General features: G+C 41.1%; 1 protein-coding gene across 1 annotated transcript in view; it reads right to left on the bottom strand.

The window, feature by feature from the left end:
• Window positions 1-8,187: 8,187 nt before the first annotated feature.
• Window positions 8,188-22,813, bottom strand: part of tpk1 (thiamin pyrophosphokinase 1) — a 45,645-nt gene continuing 31,019 nt past the window's right edge. The window contains exons 5-9 of the mRNA XM_018727895.1: window positions 14,007-14,079; window positions 12,748-12,843; window positions 10,338-10,484; window positions 8,435-8,546; window positions 8,188-8,247 (exon numbers count right to left, since the gene is read on the bottom strand). Coding sequence (XP_018583411.1) covers window positions 8,240-8,247; window positions 8,435-8,546; window positions 10,338-10,484; window positions 12,748-12,843; window positions 14,007-14,079 — 436 coding nt within the window. The 3' untranslated portion in view covers window positions 8,188-8,239. The remainder of the gene's footprint in view (window positions 8,248-8,434; window positions 8,547-10,337; window positions 10,485-12,747; window positions 12,844-14,006; window positions 14,080-22,813) is intronic.

Consider the following 22,813-nt stretch of genomic DNA (forward strand, 5'->3'; position numbering starts at 1 on the left):
TTTCTCAATTTCTGCTAGGTTCCTGCTGCATTCATATAGATAGAAGGATATACTGCATATCACCATGTTGCCTAAATTCACATTTGAGACCTTTTAAATGAACCAACCAGCATGACCTAAATATGTCATTTTTGTATCATGGAAGCCTTAAGAATTAGCATGTTTGCAGTGTTTATATGCATGTGTTCAGAATCTGCTAACATATTAAAAATGTAAATAGTTAATATCACACAACTTTCAGAATACATCAAAAGTGTAGTAATGTTTGGTAATTGTTCTTCACTCCTTGTCCTCTATAATTTCCACTGAATGGGTTCGTAAACTATATTTTGACAACTCCATTGACTGACCACAAGGCTGTTTTCATTAGCATCAATTTTTTTGCTGGAGCATCTTGCGGTAGAGGGGCTTCTTACTGGAAGCTGAACAGCACCCTGCTTAAACATGACTCAGTGAAGGCGAAGCTGAAGAGGCTGATCGCCTATTACTGGGACAAAGCCCAGAGGGATGGTATGTTTAGTTGTAACTGGGAGCTTTTAAAGTTTGAAGCTGGCAAATTTTTGAGAAAATACGGCAGCTCACTAGCCAGATCTAGGCGTTTTGTGGAGGAGGGGATTGTTTCAGAGATCACTACCCTTTCCAGTTTACCTCCTGGGAGTATATCGAATGAGGAGAGGTTAAGGTTAGCTGAGCTACAGAGCAAATTAGATGATGTGTACAAAGCAAGAGCAGAGGGGGCTTTCGTAAGGTCTCGACAGAAGTGGCTGGAGCATGAGGAGCAAATGTCTGCATATTTTTTAACCTTGAGAAGTCGCGAGCTAAACTTAATTCTGTTTTTCAGCTGAACGTTGGGGGTAGTGTTACCAGTAACCCAGAGATTTCCAGCTTTTGTCATAACTATTACTCCACATTGTACGAATCCAAGTTTAGTGAGGGTGACTTGGCAGCCTTTTCTAAATATTTCGGCACCCTACCTTGCCTTAGTGAAGATGAAGCATTAGTATGTGACTCTCCAATTACTGTGGAGGAAATTATGGCTGCCCTTATATGCCTTAAAAATAATAAGTCACCGGGTAATGATGGGATCACTGCTGAATTTTATAAGCTCTTTCCTGAGTTAATTGCTCCCTTTTTGTTTAAGGTTTATTCAGAGAGCATTGCTAGGACTGCTCTTCCCACTAGTATGATGCAAGGCGTAATTTGTTTAATTCCTAAGCCTAAAAAAGACTTGCTCTTTCTTGACAATTGGAGACCAATTAGCTTACTTAATGATTATAAAATTTTTGCCACAGTATTTGCCAGAAGATTTAAGCAAGTGATAGATTCAGTTATTGAGGAAAATCAATCTGGGTTTATTAGTAACAGGTATATTTGCAATAATATAAGATTGGTCCTAGACCTCATTGATCATTCTGATTTTGTTGCTGATGAGAGCTTTATATTGTTTTTGGATTTCTACAAGGCTTTTGATACTGTTGAGCACCCCTTTATTTTTTATTGCTTACGTAGTTTTGGGTTCAGTAATTACTTTCGTAGCGCGATGAAAGCCCTCTATACGAATGGTAACAGCTCTGTGAAGTTGAGTCATGGCACCTCTCAAAGGTTCGCTCTTAAAAGAGGTATTAGGCAGGGGTGCCCAGTTTCTGTGTACCTCTTCCTTCTGGTCGCTCAAGTCTTTTGTCATTTTATTAAGTTAAGTAGTTTGGAGGGTATCTCTATTGCAGGGAGAAGTCTTATTATAAGTCAGCTTGCGGATGATACAGCTTTGTTCTTGAGAGATGTTTCACAGGTGCAACCTGCTGTTGAGTTGATTGAAGTGTTTTCTAAGGCTTCGGGTTTGTGCCTTAACCTTGAAAAATGTGAACTGCTTGCTTTGAAGGATTGTCCTGTAACATCAATTAGTGGCATCCCTGTTAAAGAAAAGGTGAATTATTTAGGGGTTCAGATAACTAAGGATCCACCGGACAGAATTGCTTTTAACTTCTCCCCCATGATTGAGAAGACAAGGACCAGATTCAGTCTTTGGTTGCAGAGGAACTTGTCTTTAAAAGGGTGGGTTCTTCTGTCCAAAGCAGAAGGTATTTCTAGGCTCACTTATGTTGCCTCTTCGGTACATTTAGACAGCAAAACTGCTAAAACAACAGACCGGATGCTCTTCGATTTCTTATGGAGAAATCGTGTCCACTATATCCGGAAGTCTGTGGTTGTCAACTCATATAAGAATGGTGGACTTGATTTCTTGGACTTTGCTAGTTTGAACATGACTCTTAAAATTAACTGGATTAGGCAACTTCTGAGACATGATGCCTCCATCTGGAATTTCATTCCGAAGTTTGTTTTTGACCAACTCGGCAGTCTCTCCTTCCTTCTGATGTGCAATTATAACATAGAGAAGTTACCTGTTAAATTGTCAGCCTTTCACAAACAGGCGCTGTTGGCTTGGAGATTAATTTACAAGCACAACTTTTCTCCACACAGGTACTATATTTGGAACAATGCTGAGATCCTGTATAAGGGTAGGAGTATCTTTTTAAGGAGTTGGTTTGAGAAAAATATCCTTCTAGTGGGCCAGCTGATGACCTCACGAGGAGTTCTCATGAGTTACACTGAATTTATATCATGTTTTGGATTTCATGTCACAAGGGAAGAGTTTGGCCTGGTAATGCAGGCTATTCCTAATGGTTCTGTGACTCTGCTTGGAGGTGTCTCTTACCCTGCTGTTGTTTCTGTAGTGAACCCAGTTGATACGCCATGTGGAAGGATCTGTTTTTCGCAGTCTCTCAGAAATAATAACAGAGCGGTTCGGTCTTTGTTTCGGAATGAAGTTGCCACATTACCTTATGTCACTGCTTATTGGAACTCCTTTGTTGACAAGGTCCCATGGGAGAAAGTTTGGCTGTTGACTCACAAATATTTCTTAACCAACAAGGTTAGGGAAATCTCTTTCAGGATTATACACAAATTCTATCCTGTCAAGCATCTTCTTAGAAAATTCACGAGGGGATTGATGTAAATTCTTTTTGTAGCCTTCGCCCAGAGACGGCGCCTCACCTCTTTTGGCACTGCCGTTATACCAAACAGCTATGAGAGATGTCTCAAAATTTATTATTGATAAATTGTGTAAGGATTTTGCTTTGTATTATTAATGTGTACTGTTTGGGTTCTTCTGTTTTGATAAGCACACAGAGAAACAGGCTTATATCATTAATTTATTAATCATTTTGGCTAAATATCATACACAGGTCAAAATTTGCTAATGAAAAGCCTATATTTTCTGTTTTTCTTAAAGAAGTTAAGCAGTACATTGACACTCACAAGGAATGTGATAAGAAGGCTATTAAGCCTTTCTTATTGTGATATTTTAAAGGTCTTGATGTAATATTCGGTTATTGGAGTGTTTTATAATTTCCTTTTTTTTTTAAAAAAAAATTCCCCCTGGCTAGGTTGACTGGTCTGAATTAATGTTCTGGCATTGTGTGTGATTTGTTTCATAAAAAAAAAAAGCCGAGTAGAAAACAGCGCTCCCTCGCGGCCTGCCTGCGCGAGACGGAAGCGCGGTATCGCGAGCTCGTCCAAAAGCGCTCCTCTGCTGAAAACGGCACGCAATCAGGACACGCTCCCTTTGTTTGCTCCCGCATTAGAGCTCACCGCCAAACCCACCCCACCGCGGCTCTCAAGGGCTTTTACATGAGCTGACGAAATGACTCGTGCACGAGATTTCATTAAACAACACCGAAACGGTCACGTTCTCGTCCTCACAGTAAGTACTGTACACGCTGGAAACCCCCGACACATAATGTTCACCCTCAGTACAAAGTAAAATAATAAAAACGTGCAGCAGCGGTTTCCTGTCTGATTGGACTTCCGGTTTATAGAGCGGTTCCTTAGAACCAAGTGGTTCATTAATTATCCTTGACTGGGCTGTGCATTGAATCCCAACATTAATATGATCAACTTTCATACTTGTAAAATTCATCTGAGATGTTGTCAGTTTACAGTTATCCCTGCGCTGATGAGAAGAGTAAAGATGTTTATCCATAATTTATAACACTTGCCCCTGGAAAAAAATGACATTGTAAAACTTAATTCTGGTTAACTAATTACTTATCATTACTTAATAGTTTTTTGGCTCTGTACAATTAACTGACAATGAATAATATGTGTCAATTAAGGTGAATAATAAATTGTACTGTTCTTTAGGGGAACTGAATGAGCAAATAAGAGGAAACATTTGTGACTTTTTCATGTGGGAAAAAGAGGCAGCAGGTGGTGTAATTAGAACCAATGCCTTGCAATCAAAAGACCCAGGTTTGAATCCAACCTCCTGCTTCAGAACCCTCTATTGAAACTGTAAAAATGACCCAGCTGTGTAAATAATATCCATATCTTAACAGGAGAAAAGCCTCTTCTATGGTTACAAATTTTGACTAATTAAAAGCCTGAATAAAACAAAAAGTTTATACACATATAATATATAAGCACTGTATAATAAACATTAGTATTAATAAATCAGATACATAATTTATTACACACACACGTGTGTGTGTAATTTATTACAATATATACTATATATAACATTTAATATTTGAAATGTATTTTAGAATATTTTATTTATACCAATATAAATGCATTAATAAATAATATATGTGCATTTATGTATATAATTATATATTGCTAAGATTTAAAATTAAAAACAAAAAAAACAAAGGAATCATCTAGGCTATGAAAACTGCTCCAGTACAGAGTATGACAATTAAAACATGAAAAGAGCATTGTAGGGTTTGCTGATATTTAACAATCACTGACATAGGAAGGTCTATGTAAATTGCGTTAATTCGTTTTTTGATTCGAAATTGAAAAACAAAACGTGAATTATGATGCCTTCATTTGTTTTTTGTTTTAAAAATGAAAAACAAAACATGAATTAACTATGTTTAAAAACCATTTTTTTCCCCTCAAAATGTAAAATATTTAAAATATGCCTCATTTATAGTTTTTTAATTCTTGCCATCTTATTTTTTAACTGAGTTATTTCATTTTGTGGTATTCTGGAACAACCCGTGTATAAACAAATCAAAACCATTCATAATCCATCAGTGGCTTCATCAAACATGTTGGCTTCGCTCCGAGTTATTGATCATAAGTTAATATGGATCACTACTGCTTTTCAAAAGCAGCATATGAGTGACAAGTAAGGAGGATGACATGCCCACTGAGAAAATCGGCAGGATTTTTCAGGTGCTACTTCTTAAGAATCTTATTACTAATTAAGCACAGGTGTTAAAAGCACCATGAAGTTCTAGTTTATATTTATTTATTAGGAGAAGCGGCTGGTCACTCTTCACAGTAACAAGCTTTTTGCCTTCATCAGCACCATGGGGCTCATAAGTGTTGGATGTGCTGACCAGCTTGCCAAACTGAAGCACCTGATGATCTGCACCAGAAACAAGCAAGCACAGGTCAGAGTGCTTCCAGTGGTAAAGCAAACAATCTATAGAGTAAAATACTTAGCTAAATAACAGTATGTTTGTTACTTCATTTATTAGACACTTTTCTCCAAAGCAACTTCCATTGAACTCTATGTAATGTTATCAGCCCACACACCTTATTCACCAAGGTGATTTACACTGCTAGATACACTACTTACAATGGGTCACTCATTTGTACATGAGTGGAACACACTCTCTCTGTCATTCAGACACTATGGGTGAACATGAACAGCATGTCTTTGGACTATGGGAGGAAACCAGAGGAAACCCACGCAGACATGGGGAGAACATGAAAACGCTACACAGACTGAGTGGGGATCAAACCCACGTCCTCTCGCCCACCTAGGCACTGAGACACTGCAACGCTACTCGCTGTGCCACCTGTTCTAGGTTAGGCTACTTGTTAGATTGGAAATATTGTGCACTTCAGGACATTCATAATATTTGGTATTGTGAGATTTTGATTTATACAGTTAGTATGATTAAATGAAAAGAAAATTAACAAACATCCTTTTCTTTTTTGTGTGTGCACAGAAACAATAAAAAGCAGTTCTCATTTTTCTGCTTTCAGTATGAAATCAAGAAATGAATGAACATAACATAATTCGCATTTTGTTTTTCAATTTTGAATCTAAAAACGAATGAATGTAACGTACATGGACCCTGCAACCATGGCCACAATTGACTTGCTCCTCTGACATTTTTTGTTTTGCCCTCTAGTCATGAACAATAAAAGACTCTTCTCTGCGTTGCCCTCTAAGCAGTACTCTTTGTGCTGAGATGTTGGAGGAGACCCCACCATGATGGAGACTGCAGCTCCTGATGAAGCTGAGCTGTTGCCCTGGTGACACTTCTGCAGGTGGAACATACGCTGCATCGCAGTGTCGGACAGGACAACCCTTTGGTTGGCCCCTCGGTGTCTCCTCCCATGCTGCGCCACAATGGCACAAACGCACAAGAAATGTCTGTTGCGCAGTGCACACACTGCTGGAAACAGCTTATTGTCCACACACTTGTAATACAATGGCTGCCGGTTGGAATCTCTGGGGGGTCTTGCTGCTGTACCATCGAGCAAAATGCAAACAGTAAAACACCCAGCTGTAGAAAAGAGAATAAACTAAGCAACAAAATATGACCGACTAATGGTTGGCACTTCCAGGTTTTGTTTGGTTTTTTCAATAAAAACCACTATAAATCATGTAAAGCTTGGCAAGTGTAAAAAAAAAAAATGGCATGTAGACAAGAGGCATCAAGGAAATCTTACACTCAGCAGTGCTGCAGCAAGCATTTATTTCTCTCTAATACCACCAAGGAAAATTGACTTGGGCAAATCCAGTGTATGTAACCAGCCAGCGTACTCCTATGATATCCCATTTTACATGGCCTTGACATGTGTATGTGAAAAAGAAGAAAAACCTGATGGCCTGTTGACAGTCTTGTGTGATGGACGCCCATCAGTCAGGGACCAATGTTTCATTGAAAGACAGCACAGGTCTTCAGCCCAAAGGGGACATCTAATCATTTCCACTAACTGATCAGGGGCACAGGGCTGCAGCGGTTCAGGGGAATCGAATGAAAGCACCGGCTGCGCAATGTGGTAAACAATGCAGGAATAGATGCCAGGCCATCACAGCAATCACACACATTCAGGGCAGTTAACAGGCACTTATTCACCTGCCCCGAATGGTTGGACACAAAGTGCACTGGGGAAAACCACACAATCAAAGGGGAACATGTAAGCTGTGAATTCCGATCTGCAGCTCTGGAGTTCTGAGTGGAGCAGAGCTGTAGTCCCACCCTTTGGAGAGCATACAGCCTTCAAAATCCCCACACTTTCTCAAGTCTTTTTACAGGCAAGCTCCCGACACACCTTCACTGGGGCCGCACAAGAACGAGGGAAAGATGGCAGTCCTGGTTAAATAAACCACAAGCTGAAGGATTTGTGCATCAGTTGTCGTGAGTCAGCCGTCACAGTGCAGACAGTTTACATTCAAGGATCACAAATAAGCTAATGAGTGCTGAGAAAGGAACATCAACTGAGATTTAGTGCCCTGTGTGACTTTGCTGAGAATGCTCCATAAAAATAAATTTCAGTGAAATTTATTCACATTATCCACTTTTCTCTACAGCAACTAACATTGTTAAGCCATTTACCCTGATTTACCCAGTTATAAGGGGGGTGCGGTGGCACAGTGGGCTTGGCCAGGTCCTGCTTTATGGTGGGTCTGGGGTTTGAGTCCTACTTGGGGTGCCTTGCAACAGATTGGCGTCCTGTCCTGGGTGTGCTCCCTTGCATCCTATGTTGCTGGGTTAGGCTCCGGTTTGCTGCGACCCTGCTCAGGACGAGCGGTTTCAGCCAGAGTGTGTGTACGCATTTATATAGCTGGGTAATTTTTACTGGAGCATTTCAGTATCTTAAGTCTCTTGTTTAAGGGTACTACAGCAGGAGGTGGGATTCTAACCCGGCTCCTTCTTGCCCTAATGCAACAACTCTAAGCACTAACCCTAATGACACATTAAGAGTACACATACTGCTTTGAGTGTGCAGTGTATGAGATGTGTATGTGCTGCACTTTTAAAAAGCACATCTGATGGATTTGAAGTTGGGAATGCCACACTTGGTAGCTCTGCTCCTCAGCTGAAGCCCAGAAGCGAACAATTTTGGTTGCTCGTAATCATGAACCGTACACACCCAAACACTCGTTTCCATGGCGTCCAGTTATTCTGGCAGGGGGCCACATTTCTACCCATCAGGTTCCTGTAAAACTATGAGCTATTAGTATTGCTGCTGTGAAATATATTAATATCAAATTAAATAAATCATACTGATATGATCACCATCAGTGCCATCATACCCATCAGGCTTATTGTAAAGTAAGAACAGCACAGCCACTTATGTGCTCCCCGTTCCCCTCCACACATATACAGTACATAAACACACTTACCAAGGTTCCACTTAAGCCCCGTGGTGACAGTGAGACAGGGCCCCCCTATAGGGATCAGGCTGCACCACTCCCCTTCCAGTCCTGTGTCCACCCTTAGCTGGTGCCAGACCCCCTATGGGTACATGGACGAGAGCTGAGGGGTACTGGAGTGCAGCATGACGGAAGTTTCACAAAAACAATTTTTAGAAAAATGTAAAGTTTTTGGTGAGGATTTTTTTTTCTTTTGAATATTATTACTTTAGTAAAAGGCTGGATTTATGTCCATTTGAGCGAAAGATCAAGCTAATGAACTATATCTATATATATTTACATTTTTTCCATTTAGCTGATGCTTTTCTCCAAAGCAACTTACAATGTTAAGGCTACAATTATTACAAGCTTACAATTATTTATCCATTTGTGCAGCTGGGTAATTTCACTAGAGCAATTTAGGGTAAGTACGTTGCTCAAGGGTACTACAGCTGTATGTGGGGATCCAACCTGTTGCCTTTGGATCCAAAGGCAGTAGCTCTAACCGCTAATGCTACCAGCTGTCCCATATATATATATATATATGTGTGTGTGTGTGTGTGTGTGTGTATATATATATTATACACATATATATACACATATATATGTGTATATCTTAAATATATATAAAATATACACATACAATAATATTTTTATTTTACATTTATTTATTTAGCAGATGCTTTTCTTCAAAGCGACTTCCAATGAACTCTATTTAGTGTTATAGGCCCACACACCTTATTCATCAAGGTGACTTACACTGCTAGATACACTATTTACAATGGGTCACTCACCTATACATGAGTGGAATACACTCTCTCTGTCACTCGGACAGTATGTGTGAACCTGAACAGCATGTCTTTGGACTGTGGGAGGAAACCCACGCAGACACGGGGAGAACATGCAAACTCCACACAGACTGAGCGAGGATCAAACCCACGCCCTCCCACACCACCCGGGTACTCTGAGACACGCTACTCGCTGTGCCACTATGCCGCCCAATTATTTATTCACGAAAAAAGTGAAAAGGTCATCAAGGTCATGTCATTCTTAGTTTTTCATCTTCAAGCCTATAGCAAACTGGTCAATATTTCAATTAAACTATTATTAAAAGTATTTACACAGGCCTAGTCTTTCAACAATTAAGTAACAAAAAGATTTATTAATTGAAATAAGGTCTGGAGTTTCATTTCTTAAATTGGGAATAATCAAATAATCCTGCCTGTAATAGATTAATGTTGCACGTTAATTTATGGTGTCATGACATACCAGAACTTGAGACAATGTTTGGATTAATATGAACTCATAATCATAACTTCATCTGTACTGAAGAATTGCTTGACTTTTACCTAAACTGGAAGATATTTTTTGCCATGCTGAACCAGTTGTGAATGACTTCATTCCATGAACAAGTCCATGTTAAATATATAATATACTAAAGTATAACTGAATATTTCATAAGGCATAGAAAAATATTACCCTAATTTACTGTATTGTCAATATCGTTCATTTCTGTGGCCGAGGGACTGGCCGTAAATTGTGGAAAGGATGCATCACATATTACGACTTCAAGAAACTGAAAAATCTGCCAATTTCTCTTAACGAAGGTCCTGTTTCTTTACCATCATAATTCTTCAAAACAGTTTTAATTTTTATTTATTTTTAAATTTTCCATGCTTTGAAAATTGATGGGGCTGTTGAGAACTATATTGTTGTCTCCTCATAGAATACAGGCAGAAATTAAATACACGAAAGGTCTAAGCAATCGTCTGACCATTGATATCTGGTTATCTCATGGATGGTAAACAGGAAGAGGGAATATAGTGCTGTGTGTAAATGGGGCCACGAGCACCAGAGAGGGCCCACTGGAGCTCACAGGGAGCTGCACTCTTACCCCTTTGAGCAGACAGGCCAGGGAGGAACCCTGCAAAATGAGCACCGGCAGCTCTGTCATCTTCTGGGCATGGAAGAGAGTCTCCACTGAGGCCATGGTCTGGTCCAGGCGCCCAGCCAAGCCGCCAAGGGTCACCACCGTGTCCACCTGCAGAGGCCCACATCTGTGTCAGAATCAGTGTCGTAAGCTGCACCAGTACTGTAAACTGCACCAGGAGGATTTTAAATCAAAGGCCTTACACTTTGTCGAAGTCACAGTCTCAGTGCCGTAATCTGTATGGTAAAGAATAGTATAAAGCATGCAGTATTTCGTGTCACGGTGACCACTACAAACTACCCAGTGTGTATTTTGTAGTAGTACTCACTGTGTAGTGTTTATAGCAAAATATGCAGTTATCTTTTATACTTAAACACTTTTCAATTGATGGGAAACAAAAAGATGCTTTTTAGAGAACCACGTTTATACTTGCATACTGTATATCAATTCCATGTCAAAAAGATGTTTCCGAGACTACAGAACAGTTCAATAATAAACTCCCAACGAAAGCCTTTAATATAGTAAGTCATTCGCTATATGTAAGCAGATAAGTTTTGTTTATATGACAGGTTAACACTGAGATGTGGAAGACAGGACACGGACCTGCATGCAATGTTTTTGCTCTATGTTTCACATTTAATAACTAGAACAGATGGTAATATACAAGCACAAGTTATAAGAGTGCAGAAGGTCTCCTGGACATGAATAATTAATAGTTACAAAAGAAGACTGGAAAAAATATATCCGTAAATATAAAGAAAAATCTTAGATATGTATTTATGTATAAAAATATTTATACATATTATATATAAATATACACAAGATTTTAAATATATATATATATATATATATATATATATATATATATATATATATAATATTTAATATATATTAAACATATATTTAGAAATAAAATTGTTTTCTGTCAGAAATGTGTTTTTCTGCACAGCCCATCATATTAATGGACAACTTCCAGTGATCAACAAGTCATAGTTATACAAAATATTTGCCTCTCCTGAAGGCTAAACGATTTGTTATTTTCAGCTGCGGGAAGGACCTGGGGAATTGCGTTACCATCATATGGCAAACGCTGAACGCAATCAAGCAATCAAGTGCAATCAAAGTGGCTCTTGATCTGTCGCCAGATGGATTCATTTCCATAATGAGGGACAATTATATACCATCATCCCGAAAAGCGCAAGGGACTGACATACACTGTTTGCACAATAAATGCACTAATAAACGTCTGAAAAGTTATTTGCTCGGTAAATGTTTCAGTTTTCCTTAGAAAGAAAACAAACTTCTCAAAATGACACATGCAAAACTAATTTTGGTTTCCAAAAATATTGATAAATTGAGAAAAAGAAAACCAAACATGAGTATCACCAAGAAATATTCTTCAGTCTTAGGATACTACAGTACAGCTATTACAGCCTATTATCTTGTTTAAAAGCATCAGGGAAGGCTGCTCAAAAGAACATTGCTTCATACAGTACATCCAGAGGAGGACAGTAGGGCAGTGCACCCTTCATCCTTGACAGCTCCTGGGCTGTGGGTTTCAATAAGGCTGAATCTGAATCTGTGTGGAGTTTGCGTGTTCATATTGCTTTCCTCTGGCTGCTCCATTTCCTCCCACAGTCCAAAAACATGTTTCAAGTGAACTGGTGACTCCACATTACCCAACATTAGTTCACTTGTGCGCATCTCTGACAGAACTGGTGTTGTGCCCACAGTGTACACTGCCTGTGCTCACAGGACAGGATAGGTTCCAGACCACAGCGACCCTGGACTGGACAAATGGTTATTAATAATGAATGTATGGATGTATACAGAGAGCTGACATTATGTAGTATGTAGTAACAAAAATTGACATGATTTTGACAAAAGGAGATTGCTGAAGCACAGGCGAAATACAGCCAAAAAGGAATGATAAAATCTTTGAGTCATGGTTTTGAGGAAAAATAATGCACACTAATTTTAGCATTTAGTTGTAGAACATATAATGAAATATGTAATCAATGCACACAGATGCCATGGCAAATATGGGTAAAGCAGCAAGCAGCATATGGACCAAAAAACATGCTCATCTCACACTCCAACCTGGACTCACTGTCACACCCTGACAGCGCTGTGAGAGCCCCATCATCCGTTCTTCTTTTGGTCAAATCTGGTCTTCCCAGGATGCCTTCCATTTCCCTGCCCACTTGTGTCACATTATATCAGAGTGCGGCACTCACTGCAATGTCGGCCCAATGCACACCAGGCTCGAGGGCTTCCTTTGATGCGCTAATGTTTATGGCATCCGAGGGCCACTGAGCACAGTGGTGGCAGACAGAGACGGACGGGCAGCTACTGCGATGGGAAAATTACTTGCCTGCAGATGGTACCTTTTGATCTCCTCCAAGAGTATGGCGAGGCACTTGGTGAAGTCTGTGAGATCCTGATCCGCCGTCTGAATAATTCTGCACTTCTACACCAATGCAGAGACAAGACAAGGACAGCAAGTGAACTGCACTAGCACAGGTAATAAAGGCTGTGCCACGAAAACAGAAAGGTGGCAGTGACAGAACAGGTCGCTTGCTCTCTGAAACAAATAGCGGCACAGAAGCTATGGAAGAATGACAGGGCAAACGGTGGTGCAGTGTTTGGAGCTGTTGCCTTTAAATTCACAGGTGACAAGTTCAAATCCCACCTACTGCTGTGGTACCCTTCGGCAAGGTACATACCCTAATGCTCCAGAAAAAATTATCCAGCTGTAGAAACAGGTAAATACAGCTGTACGAACAGGTAAGTAATTGTAATTATTATTATTATTGTAATTATTAACTAATTGGAGGTAGCTCAACACTAAGTTGCTTTAGAAACAAATGTCAGCTTAGTGAATACATGTAAAACAAATCAAGATACAGTATATTGGACATAGTGGTTAAGGGCACAGGCTTGTTCAGTTACACAAAATAATAAAGCATAAAGGAGTTTTTACACAGCTTCACATTATTCTACTGGCATTTTCACGTGCCTGCTTGAACATGTTGGAGCAGTTATGGTTAAAAGTAAATTTGTTTCTCATAGTGAGAGCTTGTGAAGTCACCTTAAAAATGTTAAAATCCAAATGTTCAGAGCACAAATTGAAGTGTCACAATCGTAACAGTAAGACAAAAAAAATAAATAAAAATTCAAAAAACATTTGCCACGGTCTGTCACACATTTCAACCTGAATGGGGTAAGAGAACTGTATGCGCTTTCAGCCGCTCAGCAGCTCTTCTCCACTTTCCCTACAAAGATAAGGCGTGTTCACTGCAATGCACTGTCTCTTATTCTGTATAATCCCTTCAAAATGTCTTCAGATGCTCGCATTATCCAATTAGCTCTGGCCAGTGTCTTAAAGGGCCATCAATGTACCTGGGAAATGTCATGTGGCTCCAGGGGGTGAACCAACGGTTCCTGACAACCTCATGGCACTTATATGGATATAAACTGCATTCAGGCAACCTTGGAAATAATTATCTGCACTGCCAAGAATGATGAAAACAGCAGGCAACAAAAGAACTTCCCTATAACACCAAGTCCAGCTAACTGCAATTCGAAGAGAAAAGAAATAAGGTGAATGTACAATAAATTTAAAAAAAATACCTTTTCCTCATAGAAAGCTTTGACTTCAGGCTTAATGGAATCAAAATCCCCACTGATGTAGTCTGGCACAAAGCTGGCAAGATGACATGGAAATAAGAGTCATGCAGGTATATTACTGTACAGAAGCACTTCACAGTGATACTGGCTTTGTTAACTGGCAGGGACACATCATTTCAAAGACAACAGTAGAACAAGAAGAGCACCAAAAAACACTTTCAAACAGCAGTAAGCAATGCTTCACCATGCTGTGTAATTATATATAGCATTTAAATAATTATGCTATATATGGTATAACTATATTTGCAGTTTATACAGTATACTACATGCAATATAAATATGTTAATATGTAATTATATAACATACACCAGTCAAAAACATTAAAACCACTGACAGGTGAAGTGAATAACATTGATTATCTTGTTTAAATGGCACCTGTCAAAGGGTGGGATATATTAGGTAGCAAGCGAACAGTCAGCTCTTGAATTTCATGTCTTGGAAGCAGGAAAAATGGGCAAGCGTAAGGATCTGAGTGACTTTGACAAGGATCAAATTGTGATGGCTAGATGACTGGGTCAGAGCATCTCTAAAACGGCAGGTCTTGCGGGGTATTCCCAGTATGCAGTGCTTAGTACCTACCAAAAGTGGTCCAAGAAAGGACAACCGGTGAACTGGCAACCAGGTCACGGGCAGCTAAGGCTCACCGATGTGCGAGAAGAGCGAAGGCTAACCCGTCTGATCCAATCCCACAGAAGAGCTACTGTAGTACAAACAGCTGCAAACCTTAATGTTGGCCATGATATAAAAGGTGTCAGAACACACAGTGCATTGCAGCTTGCTGCGTATGGGCTGCGTAGCCGCAGACTGGTCAGAGTGCCCATGCTGACCCCTGTCCACCACCGAAAGCACCTACAATGGACACCTGAGTATCAGAACTGGACCTTGGAGCACTGGAAGAAGGTAGCCTGGTCTGACGAAGCACGTTTTCTTTTCGATCATGTGGACGGCCAGGTGCGTGTGCATCGTTTACCTGGGCAGCAGGATGCACTATGGGAAGAAGGCAAGCTGGTGGAGGCAGTGTGATGCTCTGGCCAATGTTCTGCTGGGAAACCTTGGGTCCTGGCATTCCTGTGGATATTACTTTGACACGTATCACCTACCTAAAGATTGTTGCAGACCCTGTACACCCCTTCATGGCAACGGTATTCCGTGATGGCAGTGGCCCTGCCACACCGCAGAAATTGTTCAGGAACATGGAATATGACAAAGAGTTCAAGGTGTTGACTTAGACTCCAAATTCTCCAGATCTCAAGCCGGTCGAGCATCTGTGGGATGTGCTGGAAAAACAAGTCCGATCCATGGAGGCCCCACCTCACAACTTTCAGGACTTAAAGGATCTGCTGCTAACGTCTTGGTGCCAGATATCACAGGACACCTTCAGCGGTCTTGTGGAGTCCATGCCTCGATGGGTCAGAGCCGTTTTGCTGGCACAAAGGGGACCTACACAATATTAGGCAGGTGGTTTTAATGTTTTGGCTGATCAGTGTATACTATGTATAGTAAGTTCATTACTAATAAAAATTCTGATCACTTTTCAACTAGTTATTGGAAAGGAAAATCATTCATCCGTTTTCTACTCCTCTTTTCCATCTGATGATCAGGGTTTCATGAAAATGATACGGTTTATTTAAAGTTTCCTGTGGCCACTGCAGAGTTGCCAGGCTTTTAATTTGTGAGTGAAAGATGAATCCTCTTATTGTCACCGAGGGACTTTGAATACAGTACAGTGGCGCACGATCAAAGCCCATCAAAACCAACACAAGCCACTGAATGAAAATAACATGTACACAAAATGAAAGGCGAGACCAGCTAAAATATTTAATATAATGAATACATTTATATTGATATTCAAATTATTATCCATTAACAAGGTTTTCTCACAAATGATGTATTCTGTTAAATTCTCTATACTATTCAGTTCTCTATTAGTAGAATGCCGTTTGATCTCAGCTCAGACAATGACATTAATACTGCAAATGCCCCAAATCACTCATATAAAGCATTTCATCATATATCATGGTAAGTGCTTCTCTAGATTTTGTGACTTCTGTTACACAAGCCTCATCTAATGAGCCCATCTTGTGTTTCTTTAATAGCCTTGTAGTAAAACATCCACCTGATTGCTTGTGAGTTGTGTGTAACAAAGGGAAGCTGTGTCTCTAATCAATTATATGGGACTTTACTGTGTCAGAGTAGAGTAAAACCACCATTAATAGAACACAATCTTCTGCTTTCAACTGTTTATTATATTACAATCAGTTAAAATGAATTAAGAGTTTAAACAGTTAATCCTAATTCGGGATAAATTTCACATGAGGATTAAATGTTAAAACTTTATACCAATCATTCGAAGACATCCAAATGAACATCACACTTTAATAATGACCAACAAACTTCTTCTGGTGAATAATATAAAATTAATCTGTGATGAGGTTGGTACTCCTCCAGTAACTTTATATAAGTCTACAGCTGCATAAATAAGGCCTCAATGCTCCAAATGGGATTTTTATTCATTAATGGAAATTAAACCTCAGTCTCTCATGATTTACTAATGAGCGAGTCTCTAAAACTTAGTTATGAAAGAAACAGGAAAAAAACAAACACCTTGTGGATTGTGAGTGGCAGCCTGGCAATGCCTCCGATTTTTTGTCTTTAAGTAAAATTTAGGTTAAATAAAATTTTTAAAGTTTCTGGTTGGAAATGGTCCAAAATTTGCACTGTTACCTATAGTCATAATTAAATTTTGATAGCTTTTCTTCTGTACATAAATCTAAACTGTTTGTTGAGTACAGGCAGAGCGTTATAGAAACTTCTCAACGATGGTGATGGGAAATGAAGAAACGTATTCATAGGGCTGGAAACATATGATTTACAAGGACTATTATTTGTTACCTTATACAACTCTTCTAAGAGCTTGTCTGGCAACTCCCACCAGTTTAGATCATCCAGAACTAGACATAAACTCAAACTTAGACTGCCATACAAGTGCTGCACTGGTGAGTAAAAACTGACATATTTCAATAAAATAATTAGATGGCCTGAATAGTAACTGGAAATGAAAGAAAGCATCTTGTATCATATGGTAAATGAAACCCCTTGGTCAAACTGGCCGCCTGACCACGCTGATGACAGGTCCATGTTCTGCTATATTGGGTACAGGCGGTTTAGAGCTTACACTAATCAGTATTTCAGGGTATTTACCCTCTTTCTGGAGCACTGTTTAGATTTTCCACCATCATTCACAATTTAATGACAGCTGGCAAACTGCTTATGTTTGATTTAAGGAAGTCCACAGTTTCATGATTATCTCTTTCTCTCTACCTCTAACAGACGCATTGACAGCAGGTTTGTATTCTTTAAAAGCAAAAAGGTGTCTTAAAGCCTTCTTCATTTTTGTCACACCAAATATTCAAGATACACAATCACTCAAAGGAATAAATACACTTTGACAATTTCCTTATCCTCTTACACCTTTACATCTTGGGAAATAATACTACTTTGTGAGTAGTCCCCTGCTACTCACAAAGCAGGCAACTGCCTTGACCTTGTCTTCTCCCATAACTGTGGCTATCCTCTATTACTCCGCTGCATGTCTCACATCCTATCTTCATTTCCTTCCAACCCTGCCTCACCACTAATTCCTCTCCTCCTTCTGCACCCATTGTTACCTTCTGCCATAACATAAAATCTCTCTTGCCTTCCTGCCTTACATTTACATTTATTCATTTAGCAGACGCTTTTGCCCAAAGTGACGTACATCTCAGCAAGATGCCTTGCCTCTGCCACGCTGTCCGCTCTCCCTTCTGCTGCACAATTCTCAGATCTATCAACAGACAGTGCAACTAATGTTTTCCTCTCTGCCCTATCTTCCTCTCTTGACTCCCTCTGTCCATTATCTTCTAGACCAGCATGCCCCAGTACCACCCCACGGCTGACTGATCCATTACGTACTAACAGGACCAAACTCCGAGCTGCTGAGCAACGATGGTGTAAATCGAAGACTCGCATGGACCTGCATGTCTACAAAGAACTTTCAGCTAACTTTCAGCTGTGTCCTCAGCCAAAACAACCTTCTTCCACAACAAAATACAGTCTGCAACTAAAAAAAACCACACAGACTCTTCCCCACCTTCTTATCCCAATTGTGTCCTCCGCCATCCCCTCCTTCTCTCACTGCTGATGAATTTGCTTTGTTTTTCAGAGACAAAGTCAACGCAACCATGGACAAATTCTTGGCATCACCCTGCCCTGTTCGCGCTAGACTTCCCTGCGAAGACATGCTCTCCGAATTCAAGCCACTCTCAGAAACTGAAGTCTCCGACCTCCTGATATCACACAGATCCACCACCTGGTCGCTAGATCCAATGTCATCGTCACTCCTATGGACCATCTCCCCACAACTCCCCACCTTCATCTCCAAGATCATCAAGTCCTTGCTCTCCTCTGGCTGCTTCCCATCTGTCTTCAAAACTGCTCTAATTTCACCTCTGGTAAAGAAACCCTCTCTGGATCCTGACTTGGTCCAAAACTACCTGCCTTTTTTTTTTTTTGATTCTAGTGTGGTCACCCCACCGAGACGGCGCTTCTGGCAATGTCCGATGCTCTCCAGTTGGCTACAGTGGCCTCGCTCTCCTTGGTCCTCATCCTCTTTGGCCTGTCTGTAGCATTCGACATTGTAATCCACCAAATTCTACTCTCCTCTCTTAGTCAGCTTAGGATCAAAGGAACAGCACTAAGATGGTCTGAGTCCTACCTATCTGACAGATCCTATCAAGTGATCTGGCGGGGCTCCCGTTCTTCTCCTCTGCCTCTCTCAACTGGTGTCTGCAGGGCTCGGTACTGGGTCCTCTGCTCTTCTCAATCTACACCTCCTCCCTTGGCCCTGTCATCGCCTCCCATGGATTCAAATACCACTGCTACGCTGATGATACCCAGATCTTCCTCTCCTTTGCCGCCTGCCTATCGGACATCTCTGCATGGATGTCTGATCACCACCTACAACTCAACCTCTCAAAAAAAAGAGATCCTACACCTCCCAGCTGGCCTGTCTTCCTGTCATGAACTTTTGATGAAACTGGACAACTCACTCATTTTTTCATTTCTCACTCAAGTCTATCTTTCTCTCAGCACATCGAAGCCACAACCCAGACCTGCAGATACATCCTGCATAACATACCTACATCCATCCTCATCTCACAACCGACTCTGCACAACTACTTGTCCAAGCCATGGTGACATCCCGTTTGGACTCCTGCAAATCTCCCCTGTCTGGCCTTCCTGCTTCTATCATCAAACCTCTACAGCTGGTACAGAATGCTGCTGCCCGAGTTGTCTTTGACTTGCGAAGCGTTCACATGTATCTCCTCTACTTGTTTCTCTGCACTGGCTTCCTATAGCTGCCCAGATCAAATTTAAGACCCTGGTCATAGCCTACAAAACTATCAACAGAACTGCTCCCAGGTATCTACAAGACTTGATCATCAGCTACACCCCAACCAGACCGCTACATTTTTCCACTCCTGCCCACTTGGTGGTCCCATGCACAAAAGGTAAAAGATGAAGGTTCTCGGTTCTAGCTCCGTTCTGGTGGAATGACCCGCCCCCCGACTCAGAACTGCTAAATCTAAGTCCACATTTAAAATGGGTCTTGAAAGTCACCTCTTCCAGACTCACTTCACCTATGATCTTTTAAGTTCATGTAAGGTATAAATGTTCCTGCATTATAACTTTAAGATCATGCCCGGATCAATCCTTTACGCAGCTACTCCTGTAATGTAACATAAATGCTTATATGAATCTCAAAAAAAAAAAAAAAATTACTAGGAATGTGAACAGGAATCGCTGATATTCTGACAAAGTTTTATGCAGTTACTCGTGTGATGAACATTGGTGCATATGGTGAAAAAACTAACTACTTTAGAATCATGCGTCTGCATCTATGTCTTTTTTTCTGTTAATGTAATGCACACATTGTGTTTTCTATGAGATGTAAAACACTTTGGAGAAAAGTGTCTGCTAAATGTATAAATGTAATAAATACAGTAATTTTGGATGCAAAGACAAAATGTAGAAGCTCAACTAGTGAAACAAACAGATCCCGAGAAAGAATACCAGGATAAACTAAGAGCATACAGTGCATTCAGACCCCTTTTCTATTTTATATTGTTCTTTTGTTATTTTGGACTCTAAGCAAGGTGTAGAAACATCTCAGATATGATCATTAGAAATGGGATGCACCTGAGCTACATTTCAAGTGTCATAGCAAAGGGTCTAAATCCTTATGTCAATGTCATTTCTCAGTTTTTTGTTTTTAATAAATTTGCAAAAAATTTCTAAAATCTTGTTTTCGCTTTGTCAATATGGGGAATTGAGTGTAGACTGATGAGAAGAAAAAATAATTTAAATCATTTTAACAGAAAACTGGAACATAAAAAATGTGAAATGGAGAACACACACACACACACACACACACACACACACACAGTCTGAACCGCTTGTCCCATATGGGGTCACGGGGAGCCAGAGCCTAACCCGGCAAAACACGGCATACGGCTGGAGGGGGAGGGGACACACCCAGGACAGGACGCCAGTCCATCACAAGGCACCCCAAGCGGGACTCGAAACCCCAGACCCACTGGAGAGCAGGACCCAGTCCAACCCACTGCGCCCCCCGAAATGGAGAACAGCGTCTGCTAAATGAATAAATGTAAAAAGTGAAGGGGTCTGAATACTTTCTGAATGCACTGTGCAAGTTTTGATCGGGTGAATTTTACTGCAGTTTTACTTGCAGATCAATATGCAAAGAGGAATCTCTAATTTCAGCTTGTGCTTAAAACACTCAGTAATGACTTCAGAAGAAGAAACCGAGGATCTAAAGTGCTCCAGGGAAAGCCGGAAAACCATTCCGACACAAACACATAACTCGCTGAACGAATCAGTCCAACTTCCTTGTGCACGTTAACACACTTAGCCAATAAAACTCATTCTGATTCTGAACTTTCCAACTGCTCTTACTACGTAATGCCATTTCTCGAAGGGTCCACTGAAGGCTGGAACATGGCGCCGGTGCGAGGCGACGTGTTGATTGCTCCTCCTCACAGACTAGTTAGTTTAGTGTATATTATTTTGTTTGTGTCACTATTCCTCCAGCCAGTTTACTCTCTTATTACTTATGACCGCCAAACACTTCTGCAAATAAGTGAAAGAGTGCAATTAGATGCAATTCTTAACGTTAGAAAGCCGAACTCACTACCTTTGCTCTGCCGCGAACAACGTCACGACCGTGTCCCACCTGAGATCACACAGAAGACGCGATCTCGGAAACGGGGCCGCAGGGCCAGCGTTCAGGTGAGAACGAAACGCCGCGGGCTATGACCTCCGATGCCCAGCATTTTCCTGTCCAACGTTCAGTCTCTGGACAACAAACTGGATGACCTCAGAGGGTGACTTAAATTCCGAAGAGATTTACGAAACTGCTGTGTTTTCTGCTTTACGGAGATGTGGCTCACCGCCAGCACACCAGACCACGCGGTTCAACCCAAGGGCTTTTCAATTTACCGTGCAGATCGGACTGGTTCATCAGGTAAAAAAAAGAGGAGGGCCGTATGGTTTCTTATTAACGACGCTTGGTGTACGAATGTGGAAGTGATTGCACAGAACTGCACTCCGGACCTTGAATACCTTCTGATCAAATGCCAACCATTCTACCTGCCCAGGGAGTTCTCGGCTGTGCTCATGGCCACAGTTTACATCCCACCCCAAGGGAATACACACAGCGCTCTGAATGAACTGTACCACGTCATGACTAAGTACGAGAACAAGCACCCAGATGGCCTGTTCATTATCTCTGGGGACTTTAACCAAGCCGACTTCAGGAGTGTGTACCCAAAGTACCATCAGGACATCTCCTGCCCCATCAGAGGCTCAAACACCCTCGACCACTGCTACACTTCACACAAAGGTGCATACCGCTCCCCGCTGCGTCCACACCTCAGGCAGTCAGATCACTCCTCGATTATGCTGTTGCTGGTCTACAAGCAGAAACTCAAGCGAAAGGAGCCTGTGATGCGCACTGTGCAGTGCTGGACACCAGAAGCGGAGAAAAGGTTCCAGGACTGCTTTGACTCCGTGGACTGAGACATGTTCAGAAACTCATCCTCCAATCTGGACGAGTATGCCACAGTGGTCATGGACTTCATCTACTACTGTGTTAGTGTCTGAACTTGCGCGTTTCAATCCCGAGACATGGACACGTACACGAATGAGCTCCGCAAAGCCATCGCCAGCGCGAAATGGGAATATAATAGCAAGAAGGTGGAATCAGAGTTTAATTGCACTCAAGATGCACGTAGGCTGTGGCAGGGAATCCAAACTTTAACAGATTATAAACCACAGAGGTGGTCATTGACAGGTGCCGGTGTGTGTCTCCCTGACAACTGAATGCATTTTATGGCCACTTCGAGATCGAGAACAAAGATCCCCCGCTGCGCATCCCCACAGTACATGATAACGCGGGTCTCACCGTCTCTGTGGCACAGGTGAGAAAAACCTTTAACCGAATCAACATCCGCGAAGCTGCTGGTCTGGACGGAACTTCAGGACGAGTTTTAAAAACATGCAGTGAGCAACTGGCTACTGTCTTCATGGAGATATTTAACACCTCCTTAAAAAGCTCAGCTGTACTCACCTGTTTCAAAAACACCACCATTATCCCCATTCCTAAGAAAAACAAAGTGAACTGCCTTAATGAC

Source organism: Scleropages formosus, chromosome 16, assembly GCF_900964775.1.
Source record: "Scleropages formosus chromosome 16, fSclFor1.1, whole genome shotgun sequence".
Taxonomy (NCBI): domain Eukaryota; kingdom Metazoa; phylum Chordata; class Actinopteri; order Osteoglossiformes; family Osteoglossidae; genus Scleropages; species Scleropages formosus.